This window comes from Gouania willdenowi, chromosome 3 (genome assembly GCF_900634775.1).
Source record: "Gouania willdenowi chromosome 3, fGouWil2.1, whole genome shotgun sequence".
Taxonomy (NCBI): domain Eukaryota; kingdom Metazoa; phylum Chordata; class Actinopteri; order Blenniiformes; family Gobiesocidae; genus Gouania; species Gouania willdenowi.
In genome coordinates this window covers 38,801,828-38,822,733 of record NC_041046.1, presented here as the reverse complement: position 1 = coordinate 38,822,733, position 20,906 = coordinate 38,801,828, and the positions used below count along the sequence as shown (strand labels likewise).

Genomic DNA, 20,906 nt, shown 5'->3' with positions numbered 1-20,906 from the left:
TCTCTCCCAGGCCTCACCTGCACCACCTCCTCTCCCTGCAGAGCCTCGATCTGCCGGGGCCGACGCTGGCGGTCGCTGTTGCCATGGCCCAGCTTCCCATAGTCGCCGTCGCCCCAGCTGAAGACTTCGCCGCTCTCCGTTAGCGCCATGGAGTGACCGTCGCTGCCACAAGAGGTGACCAGCTGCGTTACTACAAAACCTGTTCCAAGAGACAACAACAAGTTATCATGAGTTATGATTTTGAGCTAATGTAAAACAACCAATGTGGCTAAAATAGGACAAATCTGTGTGGAAGGGTAAGACATAGGGGTGTAACGATTCGTTTTAGCAACGATTCGATTCGAATCACAATTCACTGTTGCCGATTCAATTCAAGGACGATACTGGTTAAGAATGATTAATTCCAGAATGATTCAGTGACTTGAAATTAATTCAGTGAAGAAAAAAAAACAAAAAAAAAATTAAATTGATTCAGTAACTTTTTAGCCAAAATAATAATTCAATCAGTGTGACTGAAATAAATACCTGAATACTGGTCAGTACAAGTGAGGTTTCGTAGATTCCTGATGTTTCGTGTAAGGGTATCATCTATAAATTATAAATAAACAACATTTAGAGGCAAATGTATTCACATTTTAAAAAGAAAAAAACTCCAACCACACTTCTGTTTAAATGAACAGGTTGGTAACCTTTCTGATCTAATTTTCAATATAAATACATATAAGGTTTACCTGACCCTTCTGCTTGTTTTTTCAACAAATAATACAATATTAACTCAATGAGTGCCATTACCGTCTATGTATTTCGTCTCGGGTTGCTAGAAAGGAGTTTACACAGAAAATGACGCTATGACAGTTGATGCTGAAGTTCACAACAGCGCACACTTGACCAGAGCATGTGTGGAACCTAAGTGGACTAAGTGTAGTGATGGTGAGATAAAACAATCAAAAAATGGGGCAAGCACTGACACTCAACATGTCCGGGAGGAGGAGGAAGTTGCGTGTGTGGAGAATGACGGGGGAGAGACTTGGAGGAATGCCAAAATACAGTAAGAAATCCATTAAACTGACATAGATAGCAAAATAATAATAATGTTGCCATCAAAAGCCCAGTCTCAGTGTTGTTTTTGTAGTTTTATAGAAGGAAACCAATGTTGAGGTGTCACTAAAGCAAAAAAAAAAATGCTTCAAAGTCACTAATAGATTTTTTTAGAAAAATAAGTTTTTCTCAGCTTTTTGTCACACACCTGTCTGATTTGTGTGAAACTTGCCTCTATTCAACTGCTGATTACGGAAGAACGAAACAAGCTAGAAACAAAACTCTTTTCTGATGAAAGTAGAGAGTCTAATCTTTCAGACGTCAGATTGTCATAGTACAAAATATTCCGTGGGTCTTTAAAAAATTGTCAAAATGCTCTAAAGGGCTGGCAATGAGTGGGTAGAATTTTTGAAAATGGCTGGGACTGAATGATTTAATACAAAAAAAATTAAGTGCAACTAATATCTGTTCAGGTTAAACGAGCAGTGGTTGAACCCGATACTTTGCGTTTTAACATGATGGTTGTCATGGGGCTTCTGCAGAGCTAATGCTAATGAGCTAACGCTATATGTGCTGCTGCTGCTGCAGTGAAAGCTGCTCGATGGGTAGTCGACGGTGGACACAGCGAGCCACTCCTTTAGAATATCTGTCTGTGCTAAAGCCAAAGTGTTTCCACACACTAGACCCCAAAGGCGGTACGATCAATTTCTCGCTTTCCGGCTTCACCGTTTAGTTTGTGGCGTGCGCCGCTTGATGTCAAAGACAGTCGACTGAGTCGGCCGTAACGTCTTTATTATTAAAAGCACTTTTAAAACACATACATATAAAGTCTGCCGTGCTTAAATCCAATGCTTTATTTCCTTGTATCGATAGAATCAATTGATTACCTTTTAAAAGTATCGATTAATCGATTAATGTCATCCGAAAGGCCAAGTTGCCGAGCACAGATCAATGTAGTTGGATTGTGGATCAAACTTATGGATGAATCGTTACACCCTTAGTCAGAGACCATGTGACATGTCACGCTGTTACTCCTTTGGCTGATCACAAAGTACTGTGTGGTGTAAGATGTTCAGTAGGAGTGGTCAGGGCACCTTGGAGAGCAGAGATGACGGTGAGGACGTGCAGATCGTCTGAGTTTCCTTGTCCGAGGCGGCCGTAGCTTCCTTCACCGCACGCTAACACCGTCCCGTTGGGCTGGATGACAAAGGTGCAGTTCTGACCACAGACCACCTGACAGATCACACACAATCAGTCAAATCAGATTAGTACATGTGTAACCTAATGTGTGTGTATGTGTGTGTACCTGCTGTGCCTGGGAGAACGATGGTGCTGTGGTTGGTACCAACATGTTCCTTCCAGCCTCGGCGAGCTGACCGTGTCTTCCTGCGCCCCAAAGGAAGACATCACACTTCCCTCCGAGGTGCCAGTCCTGTATATGAAAAAGCAGTTGTAAACAAAGCACGACTGTTGTCATGGCAACAGCCCCGATTGAACACACAAGCACAGAGGGTTAAAAAAAAAATTAAGTTTGACGGTCAATCTCAAAGACGTTATTGAAGTTAGGGCTGAGATACAGAGACATCTGTGGGTGAAGTTGTTCATAGAAAACGAGAAAATCCTCGACTCTCAGCAAAATAAATCTTGATCCAGAGGCACAGGGAAGTGTTATTTGTAGAAACCTTATGGCAGCAGTGGATGACCAGGTCATCTACCAGTTTGGTACTGCTCTAAGTGTTCCACAATGACAGCTGTGAGCGCCTACCTCAACGTACGTCAGAAGTACTCCCCACCGCCCTGAAAGCCCACTCACCCTCAATATTAAAGACAATAAAAAACTGGTAACACTTTATTTGAAGTTTTATACATGACACCTGTCATTAGCATGAATAAGGTGTCATAAAGGCTGTCATTAAGTGTCCTTCGTTACCCTAACCCTTCGTAACCCTAACCCCATAAAACCCTAACCCTACTGGACCCCTTCACCTAACCCAAACAAAAATTGTGTGATAATTTAGCGAACAACAGTTTAAAAAAGGTTTTCATTAATGAATCCTCATTTGTTATTTTCAAAATCAAGAAAAATAACTCAATTTACTATAAACTTCAAAATACAATTTTTTTTTTTTTTAAAAAGGAAATTATAATATAATAGTGGATATTTCATGGGCAGGATAGTTTAGTTATCACAGGGGTGGGCTTGGAGTTAAAGACCTCTGTACTTAATATGAGCTGCTCCTATTGGCTGAGCTCAGGCACAAAGACAGGAGTCAGACCTACCTCTGGTCTTGATGTCGCCCAGGACATGATCTGCTCATCCATCCCTGATGTCCACTTGCTGTTGTCCTGCAGACACAAACACAGACGCTTTAAACCATTCAGAAGTTCCTCCTCTTCCTCTTCGTCTCCTCACCATCAACAGGGACATTTCCTCTTTGGGAACCGGTTCCATGTCGGGGACGGAGAAGGATTGTGGGAATGTTGCACCGCGGGCGAGCGCCTCCGCTGCCTTCACCGTGGTGGAGAAGCAGTCGAGCCACGCCCATTCACTGGCACTGAAGACGGCCGTGCCAGACTCTGGCGGACAGTGTCGAAGGTGGGGGGGCGTCGGGGCGCGGCACAGGAGCTGGTCCAGGTGGAGCCCCACGGACAGGGAGGCCAGGCACTGCATGTAGGGACTGTGGACGAGCTGCTCGCCACAGACCACGTGAGGCTGAGGGGCGGAGCACACGTTTTAAACTCATTCAGACTCATTGTCCAGCTGACGGATGATAACAGACGCCTTTCCTCACCTTCTCGTAGGCGTACTGCTCCTGCAACATGATGGGCAGCCGCTCCAGGAAGGCTCTCATGCACGGAGCCATGTTAAGGCCGACCACACCCTGCTTTTTTAACGCCGTGCGGCAGGTGGCGAGCACATGGTGGGAGGACATGAAGTCTCTAGAGCAGTTCACCACAAGCACGTCCTGTTGAACCCAAACATAGAAGAGTCAGAAAGGGAGGAAACCACTGATGGCGTGTGTGAGGGAAGAGTGTCTCACCTTCGATCTGTTAGAGCAAACGGCCACGCCCACATCAGGAATCCACACAATGTTCTGGATGGCACCGGAGCCGGCCACCATAGTCTGCAGAACGGAGCCGTCCTGGTGGACAGAGAGGCTCTTAGCATAGGATGCAATACAAATATGAGCTCAATAATCGATTGAACAATAAGGCTATTCTTACTATTTCTTACCTTTTATTTATTAAAAGCCCAAATATACAATTAAATTCAAGAAGTCGACACAATAAAACAACCCCGCCCCTTTTCCCTTTTGACCTTGCTCAGCCAGAACTGCTATGTGCTAAGCTAACACTAACACTTTGCACTTGTCTCGTCATCACTCATCTGCAACAGGAACATAAATATTCTTTATCTTTTTATTGAACAGAGTCTTTTTTAAGGCAGGCATCTGTCATTTATAAATGTTATAATTTTTTGTAATAAGTGACTATTTATCCACCCTTTCTTTGATGAAGTATTGTTAAAATATATAAAAAGGAAGACACAAAACATTTCAAGTATATTCTTCAATTAGTTTCTTTATATATTACAATAAAGCAGAAATTGGTAACTGTAACTTGGGGGCCACAAAAACATTATTGTTGTGTCAGCATTTAGAATAAAGACCAATCAGAGCCTTAATACAGGAGAAAACAAAGAGATTTGTGTGTTTTTTGTCGTCATTTTCATGTATTTTTGTTGTCCTTGTGTGTTTTTCTGTAATGTTCAGAGACAACTTTTGTCTACATGCAGGGTATTTTTGGAGTCCATATTCAGATACCCATGTTTGCAACATGTTGCTCTGTATTATTTTATATGTATTATTGGGTTTTGTTCAAAAAGTTTTTTTTCTCTTATAATTAATTGGTTTTTGGTCCCTGAAGTTCAGTCACTGGTTATCAAGGTGTTAGGGAAACCCTTCCTATTGGTGCGGCGCCAACTTAGCGTAGTTAACTTTCTGTCTGCAGGTGATGTAGGAAACTTGTGTCAGTGGATGTTCTTACCCGCAGAGACCAGATGTTCATGAGGCCTCCTACACCTCCTGATGCCAGAGACAAACCGTCAGGGCTGAAGGCCAGCGTCCGCACCGGAGTGATGTGTCCTTTCAGCTGGAAAACACATGTGGCTCCATCCTCAGACCACTGGGAGGACTGCAACACACACACACAGCTTACAGCTCAGGGTAAGGCGCTTTATTACATTCTGTCTATTCTGGTCACTGTGACATGGATCACACGATTGTCTGATTTTTCCTTTTCCTCACGATTTAATGGAAAAAAATAACTGAGGCTGTCCAATCAGCCAGTCCTACTAATACTTAGTCAGACTAATGTTACTTCCTGTCTCGATAGTGTATCAAAGATCCCTGTGTGTAAAATAAAGTATGATCCGTCTCAGATATTCTGAGGTGTTTTGGGTGTGTTTGTGGATGACGTCTGTTACAGACGGATCAGATTTACCGTCAGTTTGGCCTTGGCCTCGTTCTCCCACCATCCCTCTGAGTTGGATCTGGATGACTCGGAGAAGCTGGAAATTTCTTGAGGAACGGTCCAGACGGATACGAGGCCACTCTGACAGCATCTGTTGGTCAGAGAAGAGCAGCATTTACAAAGTTTAGAACTGTAAAACTCGATGAGATGGGTGTGCAGCACGTGTTTCCAGTTAATGCAATTTGTTTTATTTTTTTGTAACTGAACTAGTTTTGTTTTCAAAGGGATCCTCCCCTGCTTTTAGAAAGGTGGCCTAAAACTTTTGAAATGTACTTAATAGAAGGTCTATGCCTAACAGAACGCATTATTTCATTTTGCACCACATTCGTTTCATTAATTAGAACGATCAAAAGCAACACAAATTGTCATTTTGACTGAAAAAGCTGGTATATTGCTCTAAAACGCAGGCTGAATGTTTTACTCCAATAGGAAACAATAGGATGTTTAGAGGCAGTGGATCGTGTGACGTCATCAATCACGTGATTCCAAAATGGTGGAACACAGGCTCTAAGAGGGAAAAGTAGTCCCAATTTTAAAAGTTAAAAAAACATGGTGCAAAATAATGCATTTTGTTAGGCATAGATCTTTATAAGAAGGACATTTCAAAGACTTTAGCCCACATTTGTAAAAACAGTTATTCTGAAGGCTTTAAAGGGATTCACCACTATTATTTAAACTTGGTCACAATTCTGTTCTATGAGTAGAAGCGTTAAAGCCCATGTGTAAAAGTCAGTTCTGATGTGGACTTGTCGTACACAGCTAGCATGCTGAGGGCCCTAGGGCCCCGTCCAGGAAGACTGCACCAGGCCACGCCGTTAACAACAGACGGATGTCGGAGGCTCTGCAGGCAGCGCCATCCGGAGCCGGACTCTGAGGCGGGAGCAGCCCACAGTTTGACCGTTTCCTCTTTGGCACAGGTGAGCAGAACTTGGCCATTTGGACTCCACCTCATGCTGCAGATGGACTCCTGCAAAGACACAAAGACACACACACACAGTCAGCCAGGCTGCTGTTTTGTCACACACAGACAGCGGGGGCCGGTTTACCTTGTGTGCATCGATGACCACAATGGCGCCTTTTTCTAAAGGTTCCTTGGACCCAATCAACAGCTTTCCATCATCGTAGCCCACGGCAAAGGGCTTGTCCTCGCTGTACCAGGCAATGTGCATCACAGCCACTGAGGACAGAGCAGTGAGTGAGCCGCTGGAAGTCTTTAGGTTCCCATCAACTCACACTCAGAGAGCCATGCACATTAATAAAGAAATGTGTCTTTCAGCATCAAATGTCAAAAAGCCCTGTAAGTACATGTTATTGTGCCTGAGTAACACCCCCTCTGCACCCTGGGGACAGTCTTACCATCCTTCCTGTAGCAGTGCTCCAGCTCGGTGCGGTGCATGCAAGATGAGTCCACCACCTCGATGAGACCCAGAGATCCGTCCATTCGGCCCACCAGCAGCATGTCTTTAGGTTCACCGCACCACAACGAGGAGGCCTCCTCCTCCGGCCACGCCAGTGCCGACACCCAGTGAGGCTGCACGTCAAGGAGACCCTTCCCACCTACGGGGGAGGGGCAGAGAGTGATTATTCTACATCTTTATATACTTACTACATAAAAACAGATTTAAAATAATTACTAGTGGTGCGACTTGATAAAAAAATATATCAAATTAATTAGAAACTTTGTAATCAATTAATCTTAATTAATCGCATAGCAATGTTTGACCCAAGAAGCAATTTTTTCCATGGATTTTGGTACATGACGGAATAAATAAGAAGGCCGAGCTTAAATAACAAAATTGTGTTAATATTTTCATCCCTGAGTACCAGAAACTCATGAAATACGAAAGGTACCACACTGTTTGAAGTTTAAAGAAGAAACCAAATGATTACCTGCGTTATAATTTTTTTAGTGGGTTATTTTTCTGTAATTAAATAATCGCAAATAACATGTTAAAGTCTCAGCCCAAATAATTACATTTTTTTCACACGAATGTGGTTATGAACTCAGTTGTAACCAAATACATTTAGTCTGTGAAAAAATGGTGAAAGTCTAAGTGTTTACCGTTAACTTGCCAGATGTTGACCATCTTCTCCATGGCAGAGCTCAAATATTTCCCTGTGACGCTCCAAGCAAGAGGAGACAAGCCGGGATCACTGGGAGACCCGAGGTTGGACATCCCATCCTCTGAGGACCCGTCCCTGAGGGCAGAGAGACACAGTTTAAAGCAGTGATTCCCAACCTTTTTCAGTTTGTGACCCCATTTTTACATCACTAATTTCAGGAGAGAGACATCAATTTCTTTCTCAAGAATGAGTTTTTTTTATCACCTTTGTTTTACTATTACAAATACAGAGTAGCTAGGATTGTGCACAAGTAACAAGAAGCGCTAGCTAAGGTATTTTAATACTTCATTTTACTTGAACTAGATTTATATTTGAGAAAGTCAAAGTATAAAATGCCATTGTTTGAGATTGTGTGGTGTTTTACATTAAAAAAAGAATAATAAATAAAAATCAAAAAACAAAAAAAAAAAAAATATGTATATATATATCTTTTTGATCAGTAATTTTTTGGGTAACACTTTACTTGACACCAGTCATTAGCATGAATAAGGTGTCATGAAGGCCGTCACCCTAAACCCAACCTTAACCAGACACTTAATGACATCTTAATGAAATTCTTCAAGACACCTTATTAATGCTAATGACAAATAATGACAGTTTAATGTGAGCCTTATGTATAAAACTTCAAGTAAAGTGTTAACATTTTTTTTTTCTTAATCACTTTCTAGACATTGTTAGGTGACCCCATTTTAATTCCAGGGGACCTCACATGGGGTAATGAGCCCAAGGTTGAAAAACCAAAGCTTCAGACTTTAGCCCATTGTGGGAAAACCCAGTGATGGCTACACTTTAACACCAAGATATATAGAAATAAAATACTCGTCTACGCTGTGCTAAACCATAGTCATAATTCCAGCAAGATTCTTTTTGTCTCCCTTTGAATAATATTTTATGGGTTTTTTTTATTCAGACAACTGTTCCTCAGGAAATCAACCATGGTGGCTTTCCTGAGGAACAGTTATCTGAATAAATGGAATCTTAACATATTAAACCATCATTAGTCTTAGACTGTTCTAGCATTGAGCTTCTTACTCTTTGTTAAAGATGCATGTCTGTTGAAGCGTGTACTGGTTCTTGGTGACGCTCCACACTCGGACCGTTCCATCGTTCCCACTGGTCGCCAACAGGCCTTTCTTACTGCACCAACCACATGTGATGACCTGCAACAAAGCGGTCGGAGAATTACGCAGGAAGTCAAAAGCCGTACGAGCGTGAAAAACGAGAGAAACCCACTCTGCTCTGGTGCGCCTCCAGCTTGATAAAGGAGCACTTCCGCAGATCCCCTGCCATGTCGGCGAAGGTCTGTGGGCGACTCTGGTTGTCGCGGTCGTGGGCAGCCAGCGTGCGAACCAGCTGCTGCGCTGCCCACTGTCGGTGCTGCGAAGAGAGGCGGGAGGACAGGCAGCAGGCCGCCAGAGCGTTGGCGAGCTCCAGTGGGCCTACAGCGGAGGGATTATGGAAAGATTGGGCATACAAATGCGCAATTAGACCTGCTTGACACGGAACAAGAAGTGACAGGAGTGGAGGATGAGAGATGGAAAACAACCCAAAATCAGGAAGTAAAAAATGAGCAGCAGAAGAGTTGAGTCATGGGTGTCTATATGAATAAATGACCGACATGAAACGCTCCACAATCGCTCCACAAACCTCTTTTCTCCAGGTCAGCCTTCTCATAGGCCGGTCGGAGCCGCGCCCCTTTGTCAGCGAGCAGCGCCACCAGAGCCTGCGTCACCACAAAATTTGGTGAGGTCACCAGCTTGTTCTCCTCGGCCACCCCACGTAAGAAGCTCGGCAGGAACTTCCTCTGAATTGGATCATCCACCGTGGTCAGGTTCATGCCCGTCGCTGCTGAGATCAAGTTCTGTGGAGGGAGACGCAAGAGTTTAACATGAATGTGCTGATTACGTCATAATGAAGCCTGCCTCATTAATCCCTCTGAAAATTACAGATTATTACCATTGTTATTGTTATCTACTTTTTACTAGTTGTAATGACTTCTCTTAAATTGTGAGGCCTTTTATCATTTTAAGAGTGCTTTTATTCTTATTTCATATTATTCCTATATTATATTATTATTGCAAAAACAATAACAAAACCAATAATAATAATACATTTTATTTGTAATCCAATTTACAGGAAAATAAACCTCAAAGTGCAACAGGTTAAAAAAAATAAAATAAAGTCAGCTTTAAGCAATCCAAAGAGGAAGAATTTATTTTATTATTATTAATTATTATTATTATTATTATTAAAATTTATAAAAAAATTATCTCCATGCTTTTTAGTGCGTCATTATCTTAATATCTCAAGTATTTATTATCTATTCACCGTTCTTTTGTTTAGCACTTCTTTTAACAATCCTGATTTTTGACTGGGCTTTTCCTTAGTGTGTGGAATATTTGTTTTTGCAATATTGTAAGAGCAAATTACAAAAAACAAATGTTTGAAATGTCTGAAAACTTTTCTGTGTTACATTAAATACTTAACAAGATTCAACCCTTTTTACGGATTTTTGTTTTGGCGTGTGTGTGTGTGTGTGTGTGTGTGTGTGTGAGCTAAACATGGCAGCATTCAACCCAGATGTACAGGTTTAAACATTCATATGGTGAGGTGCTGTACCTGCGTGCAGAGTTGAACCAGCAGCTTGGCAGCGCTGTGGCTGTTTGATGCGAGGCATCCCACTGCCGTACTGAGGTAGGCCAGACAGGAAATGGGTTTGCTGGCTTTGGTGGAGCCTCGAGGGCGTTCGGCGTGGCCTGAGCTCGCCGCCGCGCTGGTGGAGAGGCCAGCTCGTCCTGCTGCCGCCAAACACATGAGCCGAACCAGAGTCCTGATGTCGGTGAGACCGAGAGACTCCAGACCAGCAGCGAGGCTGCAGCTCGACCCACTGGGACAGAGACAGGACAACAGAGTTACATTCTCAGTGTTTGATTCTACAACACTGAGGTCCTCATCAGTTTGAAAATAAACCTCTAACTTTAAAATGAGGGTTTTCCTTCGTCCTTAATTCCACCAAGGTCTTCTTTTTTCAAATAATAAGATGTGGTTTCAAATTCACTTTGATTGAATAAATTGATTGAGTTGTGGGTGAGTACACATTTTCAACAGGGTTAAAGGAAACATTTTTACACTTTCACACCCAATATGCTCTTCTCTAGAGACCATCGGGCGACAGGGGGCGTGGCCAGCCTGAGAGAACTCTCAAGTTGGCCACACCCAGAAATAACTCATAATGAAACATGAAAGTGATCAGTAGATGCCTTTGAGGAAGACTGACAGTTGGCAGTCGAAACAAGTCAGGAGTAAACTTCAAAGTAAATCTCCTGAAAAAGTTATCTGAAACCATAACATATTATTCTTTAGTCCCTGTCCGTGGTGTAATTTCAGTTCTCACCTGACGGACAGCAGCGACAGCGCCCTCATCACCATCGTACGAGCCAGCAGCACCTGAGCCGCTGCCGTCACCCTCCTCAACGCCATCACTCGGTCGTGAGGGTTCTGCAGCCCCGCTGCCTGCTCGCCCAGTGTCACCCGGCCAGATGAGCTCTTGTCCACTGATGTCTGACAGCCTGAGCACAGAATTGGAAACAGAATAGATAAACAACTAGTGCAGGCCAGGTTTTAGGTAGAACACTTTCCAACTATTTGTGAATACGAGTTAATCAAATTCCACCTTGTTTACAAAGTTATGGGGCTTTTTATGAGAGCCCAAGGGTCTGGTGATGGTAATTAGCTCTAATCTTGCACATTACGTCTGTGTTTATTGTCGTCTCCTCACCTATCTGTAGCAGCGTCTCCTCCATGCTGTTGGTGGCAGTCACCATGGCGACAGAGGCTCCAAGAGGGTCGCTGTCAGGGAACTGGACGGCCTCGGGGACAATGCGGCGCTCGGTTAAACCGAGCGGTCCAGCCAGGAGCTCAAACTCCTCCTCCCCCGTCAGCTTATCGTCCTCGTCCACATCCAGCATGTCCCAGTCCTCTGCAGGAGAACAGACATTGTTACACGTAATCAGATGTATAGCGCATTTCATACACAAGGCAATTCAATGTGCTTTAGTTCAATTCAACTTTATTTGTACAGCGCAAATTACAACAAAGTCATCTCATTGCGCTTAACAAAATTCATAATAAGAAAGATGATTAACATGATTAACATGTTAACATTAACATGATTAAAAAGTGCCACAGAAAACATTTAACAGTTTAAAATCAATAAGAACATTAAAATCAGCAGTAAAAACTTTATATCAACAATGATTAAAAATCTCCCTCTCAGTCACACGCAGTAGAGAAAAAGGGCCTTTAAATTAAATCTATTTTTTATCCATATGTAAAATACATAAAACTACACGTTGTATGCACACATATTTGTACATATACACACACAAAAAAGTATACACATATACCAATTATATCTAGTAGAACAAGTTTTAAAATGGGTAAAGCAAAAAATTTATTTTATTTATCCTCCACCTTTTCCAAAATTCAATATCACCCATTATAATTACATTCTGAAATGTTTTACACAAATATGATATGATAAAATGATTATGAGAAAAAAAAGAAAAATAGGACGTAAAAACTGTAAATGTCAGGGAGCGTTACCTTCGTAGACACTGTCCTGTTTCCCCAGCAGATCTGGAGCCTGACCTTTGTACCTGAAGGGAGCAGACAATAATAAATGCCATTAAAATGCACTACGATGCAAGCTGCAGCTTAGTGAAAGAGGAATAAAGCGTTTTATATTTTATCCACAACATTACAATAACAAGTCATTGTGATAATTTAATAAAATTGACACATACAGTGCATTCAACATTATCACGTGTCAAACGCAGGTCATAAACACACTGTTCAATCATTAATGAAGCCCTCAACTGTAAGATCAAACCCTGTGACCACAGAGTGAGGCCCCCTTCATCAGTGCATCTACTTCTTGCTGTTTGTCTCAGACTTGTAAACCTCACCTCTCCACCACAGACACCTTGGCCTTGCTTTTGATGGCCAGGTACTTCTCTCTGCAGGCTCCACAGAGCAGGTAGTACGGGTTTCCGCTGCCGCACTCGCCACCGAACCAGCCGTCCACGTAGGAGCCGTTGCTGCGGTAACCCTGTCGATTGGCACTTCGCCCACAGCCCGGGTGGCTCTTCTTCATGTGCTGGTTGAAGTTGGCCACATTGGCCTCGCACAGCTCGCACACCACCACCTCGTCGCGGTCGTCCGTCTCGCACACGTGCTGCGACAAATGGGAGAAGACGTGTTTACGGGGGGCGATGAAACCTCGGAGCCACAAATGAAATGAGCGTGTGGTGAAACATGAGGCCATGACAAGTGTGATGGTCGATAAAGCCATCAGTGAACGGACGTGTGGTCAGTTCGATCCGTAACCACACTTAAGCTGATTTGGAGTTTGGGTAAAATGACCAATCGCTATAATCGTCACATAAAGAATCAAACAAACGACATGTAGAACAAATGGTTGAATGATAGACTCCAGACTGTTTAATAAAATAATGAAGTCGTTATCCTGAGGAGTGTTTTTCTGATTTCAGGGGCTACGACTGGGATTGGATTAAGAGCGGGACTGTAGATCCCATAGAGACACTCCTAAACCTAGAGGGACATTGTCTGTTTATAGTTTTGAATGATTTATTTACGTCTCCTCATTCAGGACATGGACTATAGCTGTAAGGCAAATAAATCCTCAGCCACAATCATTCAAACCCAATCTTAAAACAGTTTAGTGTGAACTGGTGAAGACCAAACAAAAGCTATCTGTTAAATCTAGATAAAAAATGTCCTGCTCATTATGTTTTGGATTTTTCATGCAGGAAATACGCTTTCCCATGTTTTTTCAGCTCAAACTGACGACAGATCGAACCAGCGGCACATCACTCAGTGTGCATGAACATGTGTGAGGCGTGCTTTACCGTGCGAGTAAACAACGAGCAAAGAAAGCAAGGTGGGGAAGAGGGAACGCAGGGGGGGAAGGGGGCTCTATGGCAGCCGGAGCGAAAAGTCACACACACCCATGTTGGCCAGTCCAGTACCTCCGGGATCCACATTCCCAGAATGTCAGAGTCACTGGCCAGGTCCTGCCCAAACATGGCCTCCATGGTTTCCTCGTCCAGGTCCATCTCCAGCTCCTCGTCCAGGTTGAAGTCGTAGAGGACGCCCGGGTCCTGCTGCTGCTGCAGAGATGAGGCCTCTCGCCGTGCCTGGCTGTGGTGCGCCTGCACGGAGCGGTACAGGCCGGCTGTGGAAGGCAATGGAAGGTTAGTTGTTGTAGTTTAATGTCATAATCATAAAGGTCTTTCATACATGTTTTTAAAGTTAGGTAAAGCTAATTAACATCGACAGACCCTTGGCATGTAACAATTAAAACATCTCTGTCACAAAGACTTCCATAAATTAACACACAGACACACACTTTAATATGAATCACAAAATCACTATTAAAGGAAAAAAAATGTTTAGAGTCTTTGAGGAACTTTCAGAGTTGTCGAGTTTGTGTTTAAACTAGAGGTGGGACTCGATTAAAAAACGAATCTAATTAATTAGAGACTTTGTAATTAATTAATCTTGATTAATCTAAATTAATCTCATTTTGCACGAGAAGCAATGTTTTTCCAATTTATATGAATTTTGGTATCTGACTGAATCAATGAAAACAATAAATGAGCTTACAGTTGTGTGCGAAAGTCAGGGCACCCCTTTAAAAACAGCATATTTTATATATTTAAAAAGTTATATTCATATTTACTGTCTCTCTGGTATATGGGAAAAAAAGACAATATTGTCAGGAAACATTAATGCATAGTTACATTTTATTTTATAAATTGAACAAAATTACAAAAATGAAAAACATAATTTTGGCATGTGCAAAAGTCGGGGCACCCTACAGCATCAGTACCTTCAGTACTTAGTAACACCCCCTCTGGCAGATATCACAGCTTGTAAACGCTTCTTATAGCCAACAACAAGTCTCTGGATTCTATTATTTGGGATTTTTCCCCATTCTTCCTTGCAAAAGGCTTCCAGTTCTGCAATATTCCTAGGACGTCTTGCATGCACAGCTCTTTTAAGATCTACCCACAGATTTTCGATAATGTTTAAGTCGGGAGACTGTGAAGGCCTTTCCAAAACCTTCAGCTTTAAGTTTCCACAGTGTGAGGCATAATTAAGAGATGGCAGGTGAGGGGAACTGTGGAGGTCAAGAAGAGATCTGGAAGACCAAGGAAACTCTCGGAGAGAACAGCTCGTAGTCTGGTCAGAAAGGTAAACCAAAACCCACATTTGACTTCAAAAGACCTCCAGGAAGATTTAGCAGACTCAGGAGTGGTGGTGCACCCTTCCACTGTGCGCCGATACTTGCACAAACAAGACCTTCATGGAAGAGTCTGTAGAAAAAAACCTTATCTACGACCTCATCATAAAATACAACGTCAAAAATATGCAACAGAACATCTACAGAAGCCTGATGACTTTTGGAAACAAGTGCTGTGGACTGATTAAGTTAAAATAGAACTCTTTGGCCACAATAAGCAAAGGTATGTTTGGAGAAAAAAAGGAGCAGCATTTCATGAAAAGAACACCTTGCCAACTGTTAAATATGGGGGTGGATCCATCATGCTTTGGGGTTGTGTTGCAGCCAGTGGGACAGGAAACATTGCTCGGGTGGAGGGAAGAATGGATTCAATTAAATACCAGCAAATTCTGGAGGCAAATATCACAGCATCTGTAAAAAAGCTAAAGCTGAAAAGAGGATGGCTTCTACAACACGATAATGATCCTAAACATACCTCCAAATCCACCATGGACTACTTCAAGAAACGCAAGCTGAAGGTTTTGGAATGGCCTTCACAGTCTCCCGACTTAAACATTATCGAAAATCTGTGGGTAGATCTTAAAAGAGCTGTGCATGCAAGACGTCCTAGGAATATTGCAGAACTGGAAGCCTTTTGCAAGGAAGAATGGGGAAAAATCCCAAATAATAGAATCCAGAGACTTGTTGTTGGCTATAAGAAGCGTTTACAAGCTGTGATATCTGCCAGAGGGGGTGTTACTAAGTACTGAAGGTACTGATGCTGTAGGGTGCCCCGACTTTTGCACATGCCAAAATTATGTTTTTCATTTTTGTAATTTTGTTCAATTTATAAAATAAAATGTAACTATGCATTAATGTTTCCTGACAATATTGTCTTTTTTTCCCATATACCAGAGAGACAGTAAATATGAATATAATTTTTTAAATATATAAAATATGCTGTTTTTAAAGGGGTGCCCTGACTTTCGCACACAACTGTAAACAACAAAATTGTGTTTATTATTTCCATCACTGAGTGCTAACATGCAATATGAATAAAGAATATTATGATTGCATTGTGCACAAAGTACAAACTTAAATGTAAGTAAGCTATAATCATGCTTTTCAGAATTTATTGTAAACTTTCTAAAACATGTGTTTTTGTGTATTACAATAAAAAACAGCACTTAGTATAGAACATTACAGATAAGTGGAAACTTAACATTGCAAAATAGTATTAGTAATAGTAGTATCTGTGGCATGAAATAAAGGGAGCAACTGATTAAGCTGATGAATTTAGTTTGAAATAGTCTTTCTACATAGCAGTTCATAAGTTGGGTCAGACGATGTGATCTGTAGCACTGCTTCTATTTGCACACAACTGGGCATTTGTTTTCCATCTGGTGTTTTTTTTTCTTCTTAAAACTATTATTAACGCTCACCAAGCACCGCATCAAGTCATTGCGGTGTCTGTACATTGAAGTCTGCATTATGGGTATACCGGGAACTCGTGCAATTAGAAAGATTTCACACTATTTGGAGTGCAAAAAAACGATTAATAGCGTTAGATTTAGGTAATCAATTAATCGTAATTACACGTTAAAGTCCCAGTCCTCGTTTAAACCTTATAAAAGAGTTACACGCAGACACACTACAAACCTACTGAGAGTAAAGGTGTGTGCGTGTGAAATTCTCACCAGCGCGAGCCAACAGTGTACGAGCAGCCAGGTCAAAGCGGTGTTTACGCCCAGCGGTGGCCCGACCTCTGAGCGGAGCACTACTGGAGGCCGAGTCCTGGTCCAAAGCTTCAGGGCTGAGAAACACAAAGACGTGAGGTCAGCTACAAGCGCACACGATCCGACATGTTGGGGGTAGTAACTAGTTACCCCTCGCTGAAGCCCTCCTCTATCTCTGAGGCATCCGCGTTGGCGATGTCTCCGGGTGAGCACAGGTAAGAGCCGCGCTCTGCAGACTTCCCTCCGGACGAGGCGGTTGCTCCGGGGCAGGACGATGAGTCAGAGACGTCGCGAGGCCCGTCGTGCTCCTCCTCCGTTCCCGGGTGTTCAATCATCCACATCGCAAGCACTGTGATGTTCTGGGCGTCGGCTTCACCACGAGTGCCTGTGACAATGGGAGCACGGACGAGAACCAATATACTTCTCCGTCAGAGCCATGTCTTTTTTACATTTTTATATACTTATCCAAAAGATATCAGACAGTGATCATAAAAATAATCCAGAGTAATCATCACGTCAGCTTCATCCTTTGCATGTGTACTGCATGTTAAACATTGAATGTTAAAGCCCTTTGAACTGAGTCGAATGCCTTGATATGAAGAGGACAGCAGTGAACCGACCTGTGGCCTCCAAAGCTTTGGTGATCTGACACAGAGAGAAGCCCATTTCCAGCAGCGGCACAGCAATGGCGGGCGGCGGCGGTGATGTCGACAGTCGGCTGCTCGGGTCAGAAAGAGCTAGAGGGAGGAAAAAAACTAATATTTTGGATTTTGCTGCTGGATTTGTGTCACAGGACAAACTCAATCGATAAAACGTGACAAATATATTCTAGATTATCTATGAAAATTCCTGAAAATTTGTTGAAATGATACGGAATGACCCTAGTACTACTAGTTAGTGTTTAAGAGCACTAATAGTATTAGTAAAAACATTTTTTCTTTTTTTACGATTTTGTGTTACGAGTTAACTAGTAGACTTAAAAGATGTTATTAGTAAAAACTATTATACTATTAAACTAACCTTTTCCCTGCCCCCTTGTTTGCATATAAGGCTTACCAGTTAAACTTTTTGCTTCACTAGTCAAGTGTACTCGCGCACTAATAAGCCAAAATTAAGTACATGTACCCCAAATTTGAGTATTAGCAGAACATTCAGCGTCCACAGCCATCTTTATACTTACAGGTTCCCGTTCTGTTGGGCGGTCGGCTGGGCTGGGAGTCAGGAGACGTGAGGCTCTGCCGCCTGCCGACCTCATCTGAGGGCGAAGTGGGCAGCGAGGACACGGGAGGTGTTTGAGCTCGGCGTGTGGGAACCAGCGAGGTTGTCGGGTAGCTGGAGAACATTTGCCTGTAGGACAAAGTCAAGAGTCAGCTTTCAAAGTTTGAGTGATGGCAGGCAGCAGTGTACGAGCAGACCTGAGGAGGCTCAGAGGCATAACGCCGGGCGACTCGGAGGCCGGGACTGTCTCGGTGTCGGTGACGGGAGTCGTAGCGGTCGTGGTGTCCTCCAGGGAGGAGCTCATGAAGGAGGTGGTGCTGGAGGCCGAGGGGCTGGTGGTGATCGGGGTTTGGGCCGTTAGCTCAGCGTCTGTGGCCTCCACCTCTCCCTCCGCTTCACTCCTTACACCTTTGTGAGAAAAATAAATCGTTAAGAACTTCAGCTTCCAACATGGACTCCATGTCCAGTGATATGACTTTAGTCAAAAACACAAAGCTTCTGCTCTCAGGAGAATACGGATCTTTGTTCTTAAAGTAGAATGATCAAGAACAAAGATATTTAGAGAAATGTCAGAACACATTCATAAAGAACATCTTAGATTATCTTACAGAAATCCCCACTAGCTAATCAGTCACTATATAACATGATCACTACTAATACCAACATTCAGTGTGATCAAAAATGAGCTTTTTTCTCATCCAAGCGATAAAGGAAACGACGCATTTGTCAGATCGAGTCATTCATGGAATACGCATTGTACACACATAATGTGGTGATTGATCCAAGAAAGACAAACTAACAACCCTGTAGAACAAAGCTCTGTTCAGACAGTGTAAAGCATTTTAGTTCAAGTGCCAAATACGGTAGCAAATAAATTGGTTATAAATTGGACAAAGCATGGAAGGCATCAACAATATCTGAGCATTAACATTTGATTTATTCATTTTTTGACCAATTTTTATTTAACTTGGACTCAGATTTTGTCAAATATTTTGAGAAAAATTGCAGGATTAAAAAAAAAAAAAATACAGAATTATTTGGTAATTTACACAAAGATTCATGTTTTGTCATTTTCACTTTGTCCTGTGGGCTGAATCGGATGCTCTGAAGGGCCAGATTTGGCCCCCGGGCCTTGAGTTTGACATGTGTGGTGTGAGGAAACCAAAAAAAGACATCCAAAACTGGGGCTGAGAAAATAAAATACATAATTTAGTTTCTGGTGATGTGTGAGGGAGAGCAAAGTTCTCCTTAACTAAAAAAAAAAACAACAACAAAGAAACACCTGAGTTTCTGCTAAACTGACCTCACACTCAACATATATAACATTATAATGATATAATTCTATCTATCGCAATGACAACTTCAAGGAAAAACTCACCGGCTTTGTTTTTGGCCCCACTGGGCTCCTCCAGCAGCCCATTGACAACCAGCTTGTAGATCATGGCCTGTGCACGCTCCAGGTCGGCCAGGCCCAGCGCACGTTTGATGGGCGAGCGCATCACCGCCCGCTTCACCATGTGCCGCATCAAGAACTGCAGAGCCGCTCGCATCTCCACCTCCTCCTGGCACACGGGCGAGGTGGCGGTGCCGACGCCTCCGCTGCCAGGGATCAGGTCGGCATTGTGGCCGCTGGCCGCCGCCTCAGGTATGACCTAAATAAGGGAGGAGCCAAAAAGTGGCGTGGTAACTGTGATGTAATGACATGATTGACTTTAAGAGAGGATACAGCAACCTGTGTTCATTGCATTCATGTCTTTTTTCGTTCGAAAATTTCATTTATATATTCTGCACTCCGCAGGTGCACAAGCTCTTTTCAAAATAAAAGCATATGCAGACAACAAAAACCCTGAACATTTTTCCTGCAGCGTTGACAGTGTTTTACAAGTTATTTTGTCCCGTGTATCCCCTCAGCCTTTCTGATCATGCGTCTCCCCCTCCTGAGATGGTAACAAGTACATTCTTTACATTTGTTAAATGTCACTGTGTGGATCAACAGAAGCTACAGAATTAAACCACTTATTTTATTTGTTGCTTACATTTTAGCCATGTTCGCATTGTCACATCAGAATGTATCTTTTATATTTGGAAAAACACACATCCCTTGGTATGAGATGTGCCTATTAAGAGGCCATTAGAGTAATGTTATCCTATTATCTTAAAGTAGAAAAATATTTCCAAGTGCAGAAGAAAAAATTTCAAGCAAAAGTGCTTGAAAGTCTGACATTTTGGCCTTTTTAGCACTCTACCTTTGTCCTTTCACTGCTTTACAGTCTTTACAGCCATGTCATCCACAATGCCCCTTCTTTTAAATTGGATTAAGAAAAAATTTCATTAATTTTACTTAACCTTTATTTAACCGGTAAAATGCCATTGAGTGTAAGAATCTCAATGGCATTTTTCTCCGTACCCTCTTGAATTGTGCTAAATTATTCACATTAGTTGGAAATCAATTTATTACATTACTGACCAGTAGGAGTGTGACAATATCTCGATATGGCAATATATCGCAATATTTTTTTAATTAAAAAAAAAAAAAAAAAAAAAAAAATATATATATATATATATATAAAATAATAATTCCAAAACCACTAAAATGTGCAGGTAGGTCTTTACAGAAATTTTGTCACTGTTTACTAGAATATTTTACTACAATGGTGTCACTGGTAATAAAGACCCTATTTATTGTTTACATAAAGCACTATTGGAGATACTTATTCATTTACATTGGTATGTTGACACTTATTTACAGAAATGTTGCACTAAAATAGTGTCACTTTTAATAGGACACTTTTTCAATTTATTGTCTTTCAAAGATATAAAATAAAAATTGTATTTTTTCACTTAATCTTTTTTGTTGTTATGTCAGATTATCGTAGATTTGTTTCATTAATCACAGTATCGTCATATCATGAGTTAATCGTTATCATGAGCTTTGTATCACATATCGTATC

The 20,906-nt window shown here is 42.1% G+C and overlaps 1 protein-coding gene across 12 annotated transcripts in view; it reads right to left on the bottom strand.

Moving 5' to 3' along the window:
- Positions 1 to 20,906, bottom strand: part of herc1 (HECT and RLD domain containing E3 ubiquitin protein ligase family member 1) — a 71,887-nt gene that overhangs the window by 8,571 nt on the left and 42,410 nt on the right. For 7 of the 12 annotated variants that reach the window (XM_028443012.1, XM_028443016.1, XM_028443018.1 and 4 more), the window contains 29 exons: positions 19,334 to 19,607; positions 18,153 to 18,363; positions 17,918 to 18,084; positions 17,358 to 17,474; positions 16,888 to 17,122; positions 16,699 to 16,814; positions 13,725 to 13,951; positions 12,663 to 12,931; positions 12,301 to 12,353; positions 11,474 to 11,674; positions 11,090 to 11,264; positions 10,315 to 10,582; positions 9,343 to 9,556; positions 8,929 to 9,185; positions 8,728 to 8,855; positions 7,634 to 7,770; positions 6,928 to 7,128; positions 6,618 to 6,748; positions 6,327 to 6,538; positions 5,542 to 5,662; positions 5,086 to 5,232; positions 4,080 to 4,181; positions 3,831 to 4,004; positions 3,452 to 3,751; positions 3,319 to 3,384; positions 2,345 to 2,470; positions 2,133 to 2,271; positions 526 to 588; positions 18 to 199 (listed from right to left, as the gene is read on the bottom strand). In XM_028443012.1, the coding sequence (XP_028298813.1) occupies positions 18 to 199; positions 526 to 588; positions 2,133 to 2,271; positions 2,345 to 2,470; positions 3,319 to 3,384; positions 3,452 to 3,751; positions 3,831 to 4,004; positions 4,080 to 4,181; positions 5,086 to 5,232; positions 5,542 to 5,662; positions 6,327 to 6,538; positions 6,618 to 6,748; positions 6,928 to 7,128; positions 7,634 to 7,770; positions 8,728 to 8,855; positions 8,929 to 9,185; positions 9,343 to 9,556; positions 10,315 to 10,582; positions 11,090 to 11,264; positions 11,474 to 11,674; positions 12,301 to 12,353; positions 12,663 to 12,931; positions 13,725 to 13,951; positions 16,699 to 16,814; positions 16,888 to 17,122; positions 17,358 to 17,474; positions 17,918 to 18,084; positions 18,153 to 18,363; positions 19,334 to 19,607 (5,013 nt within the window). The remainder of the gene's footprint in view (positions 1 to 17; positions 200 to 525; positions 589 to 2,132; positions 2,272 to 2,344; positions 2,471 to 3,318; positions 3,385 to 3,451; positions 3,752 to 3,830; positions 4,005 to 4,079; positions 4,182 to 5,085; positions 5,233 to 5,541; positions 5,663 to 6,326; positions 6,539 to 6,617; positions 6,749 to 6,927; positions 7,129 to 7,633; positions 7,771 to 8,727; positions 8,856 to 8,928; positions 9,186 to 9,342; positions 9,557 to 10,314; positions 10,583 to 11,089; positions 11,265 to 11,473; positions 11,675 to 12,300; positions 12,354 to 12,662; positions 12,932 to 13,724; positions 13,952 to 16,698; positions 16,815 to 16,887; positions 17,123 to 17,357; positions 17,475 to 17,917; positions 18,085 to 18,152; positions 18,364 to 19,333; positions 19,608 to 20,906) is intronic. The other 5 variants (XM_028443022.1, XM_028443019.1, XM_028443017.1 and 2 more) reach the window with 4 other exon arrangements.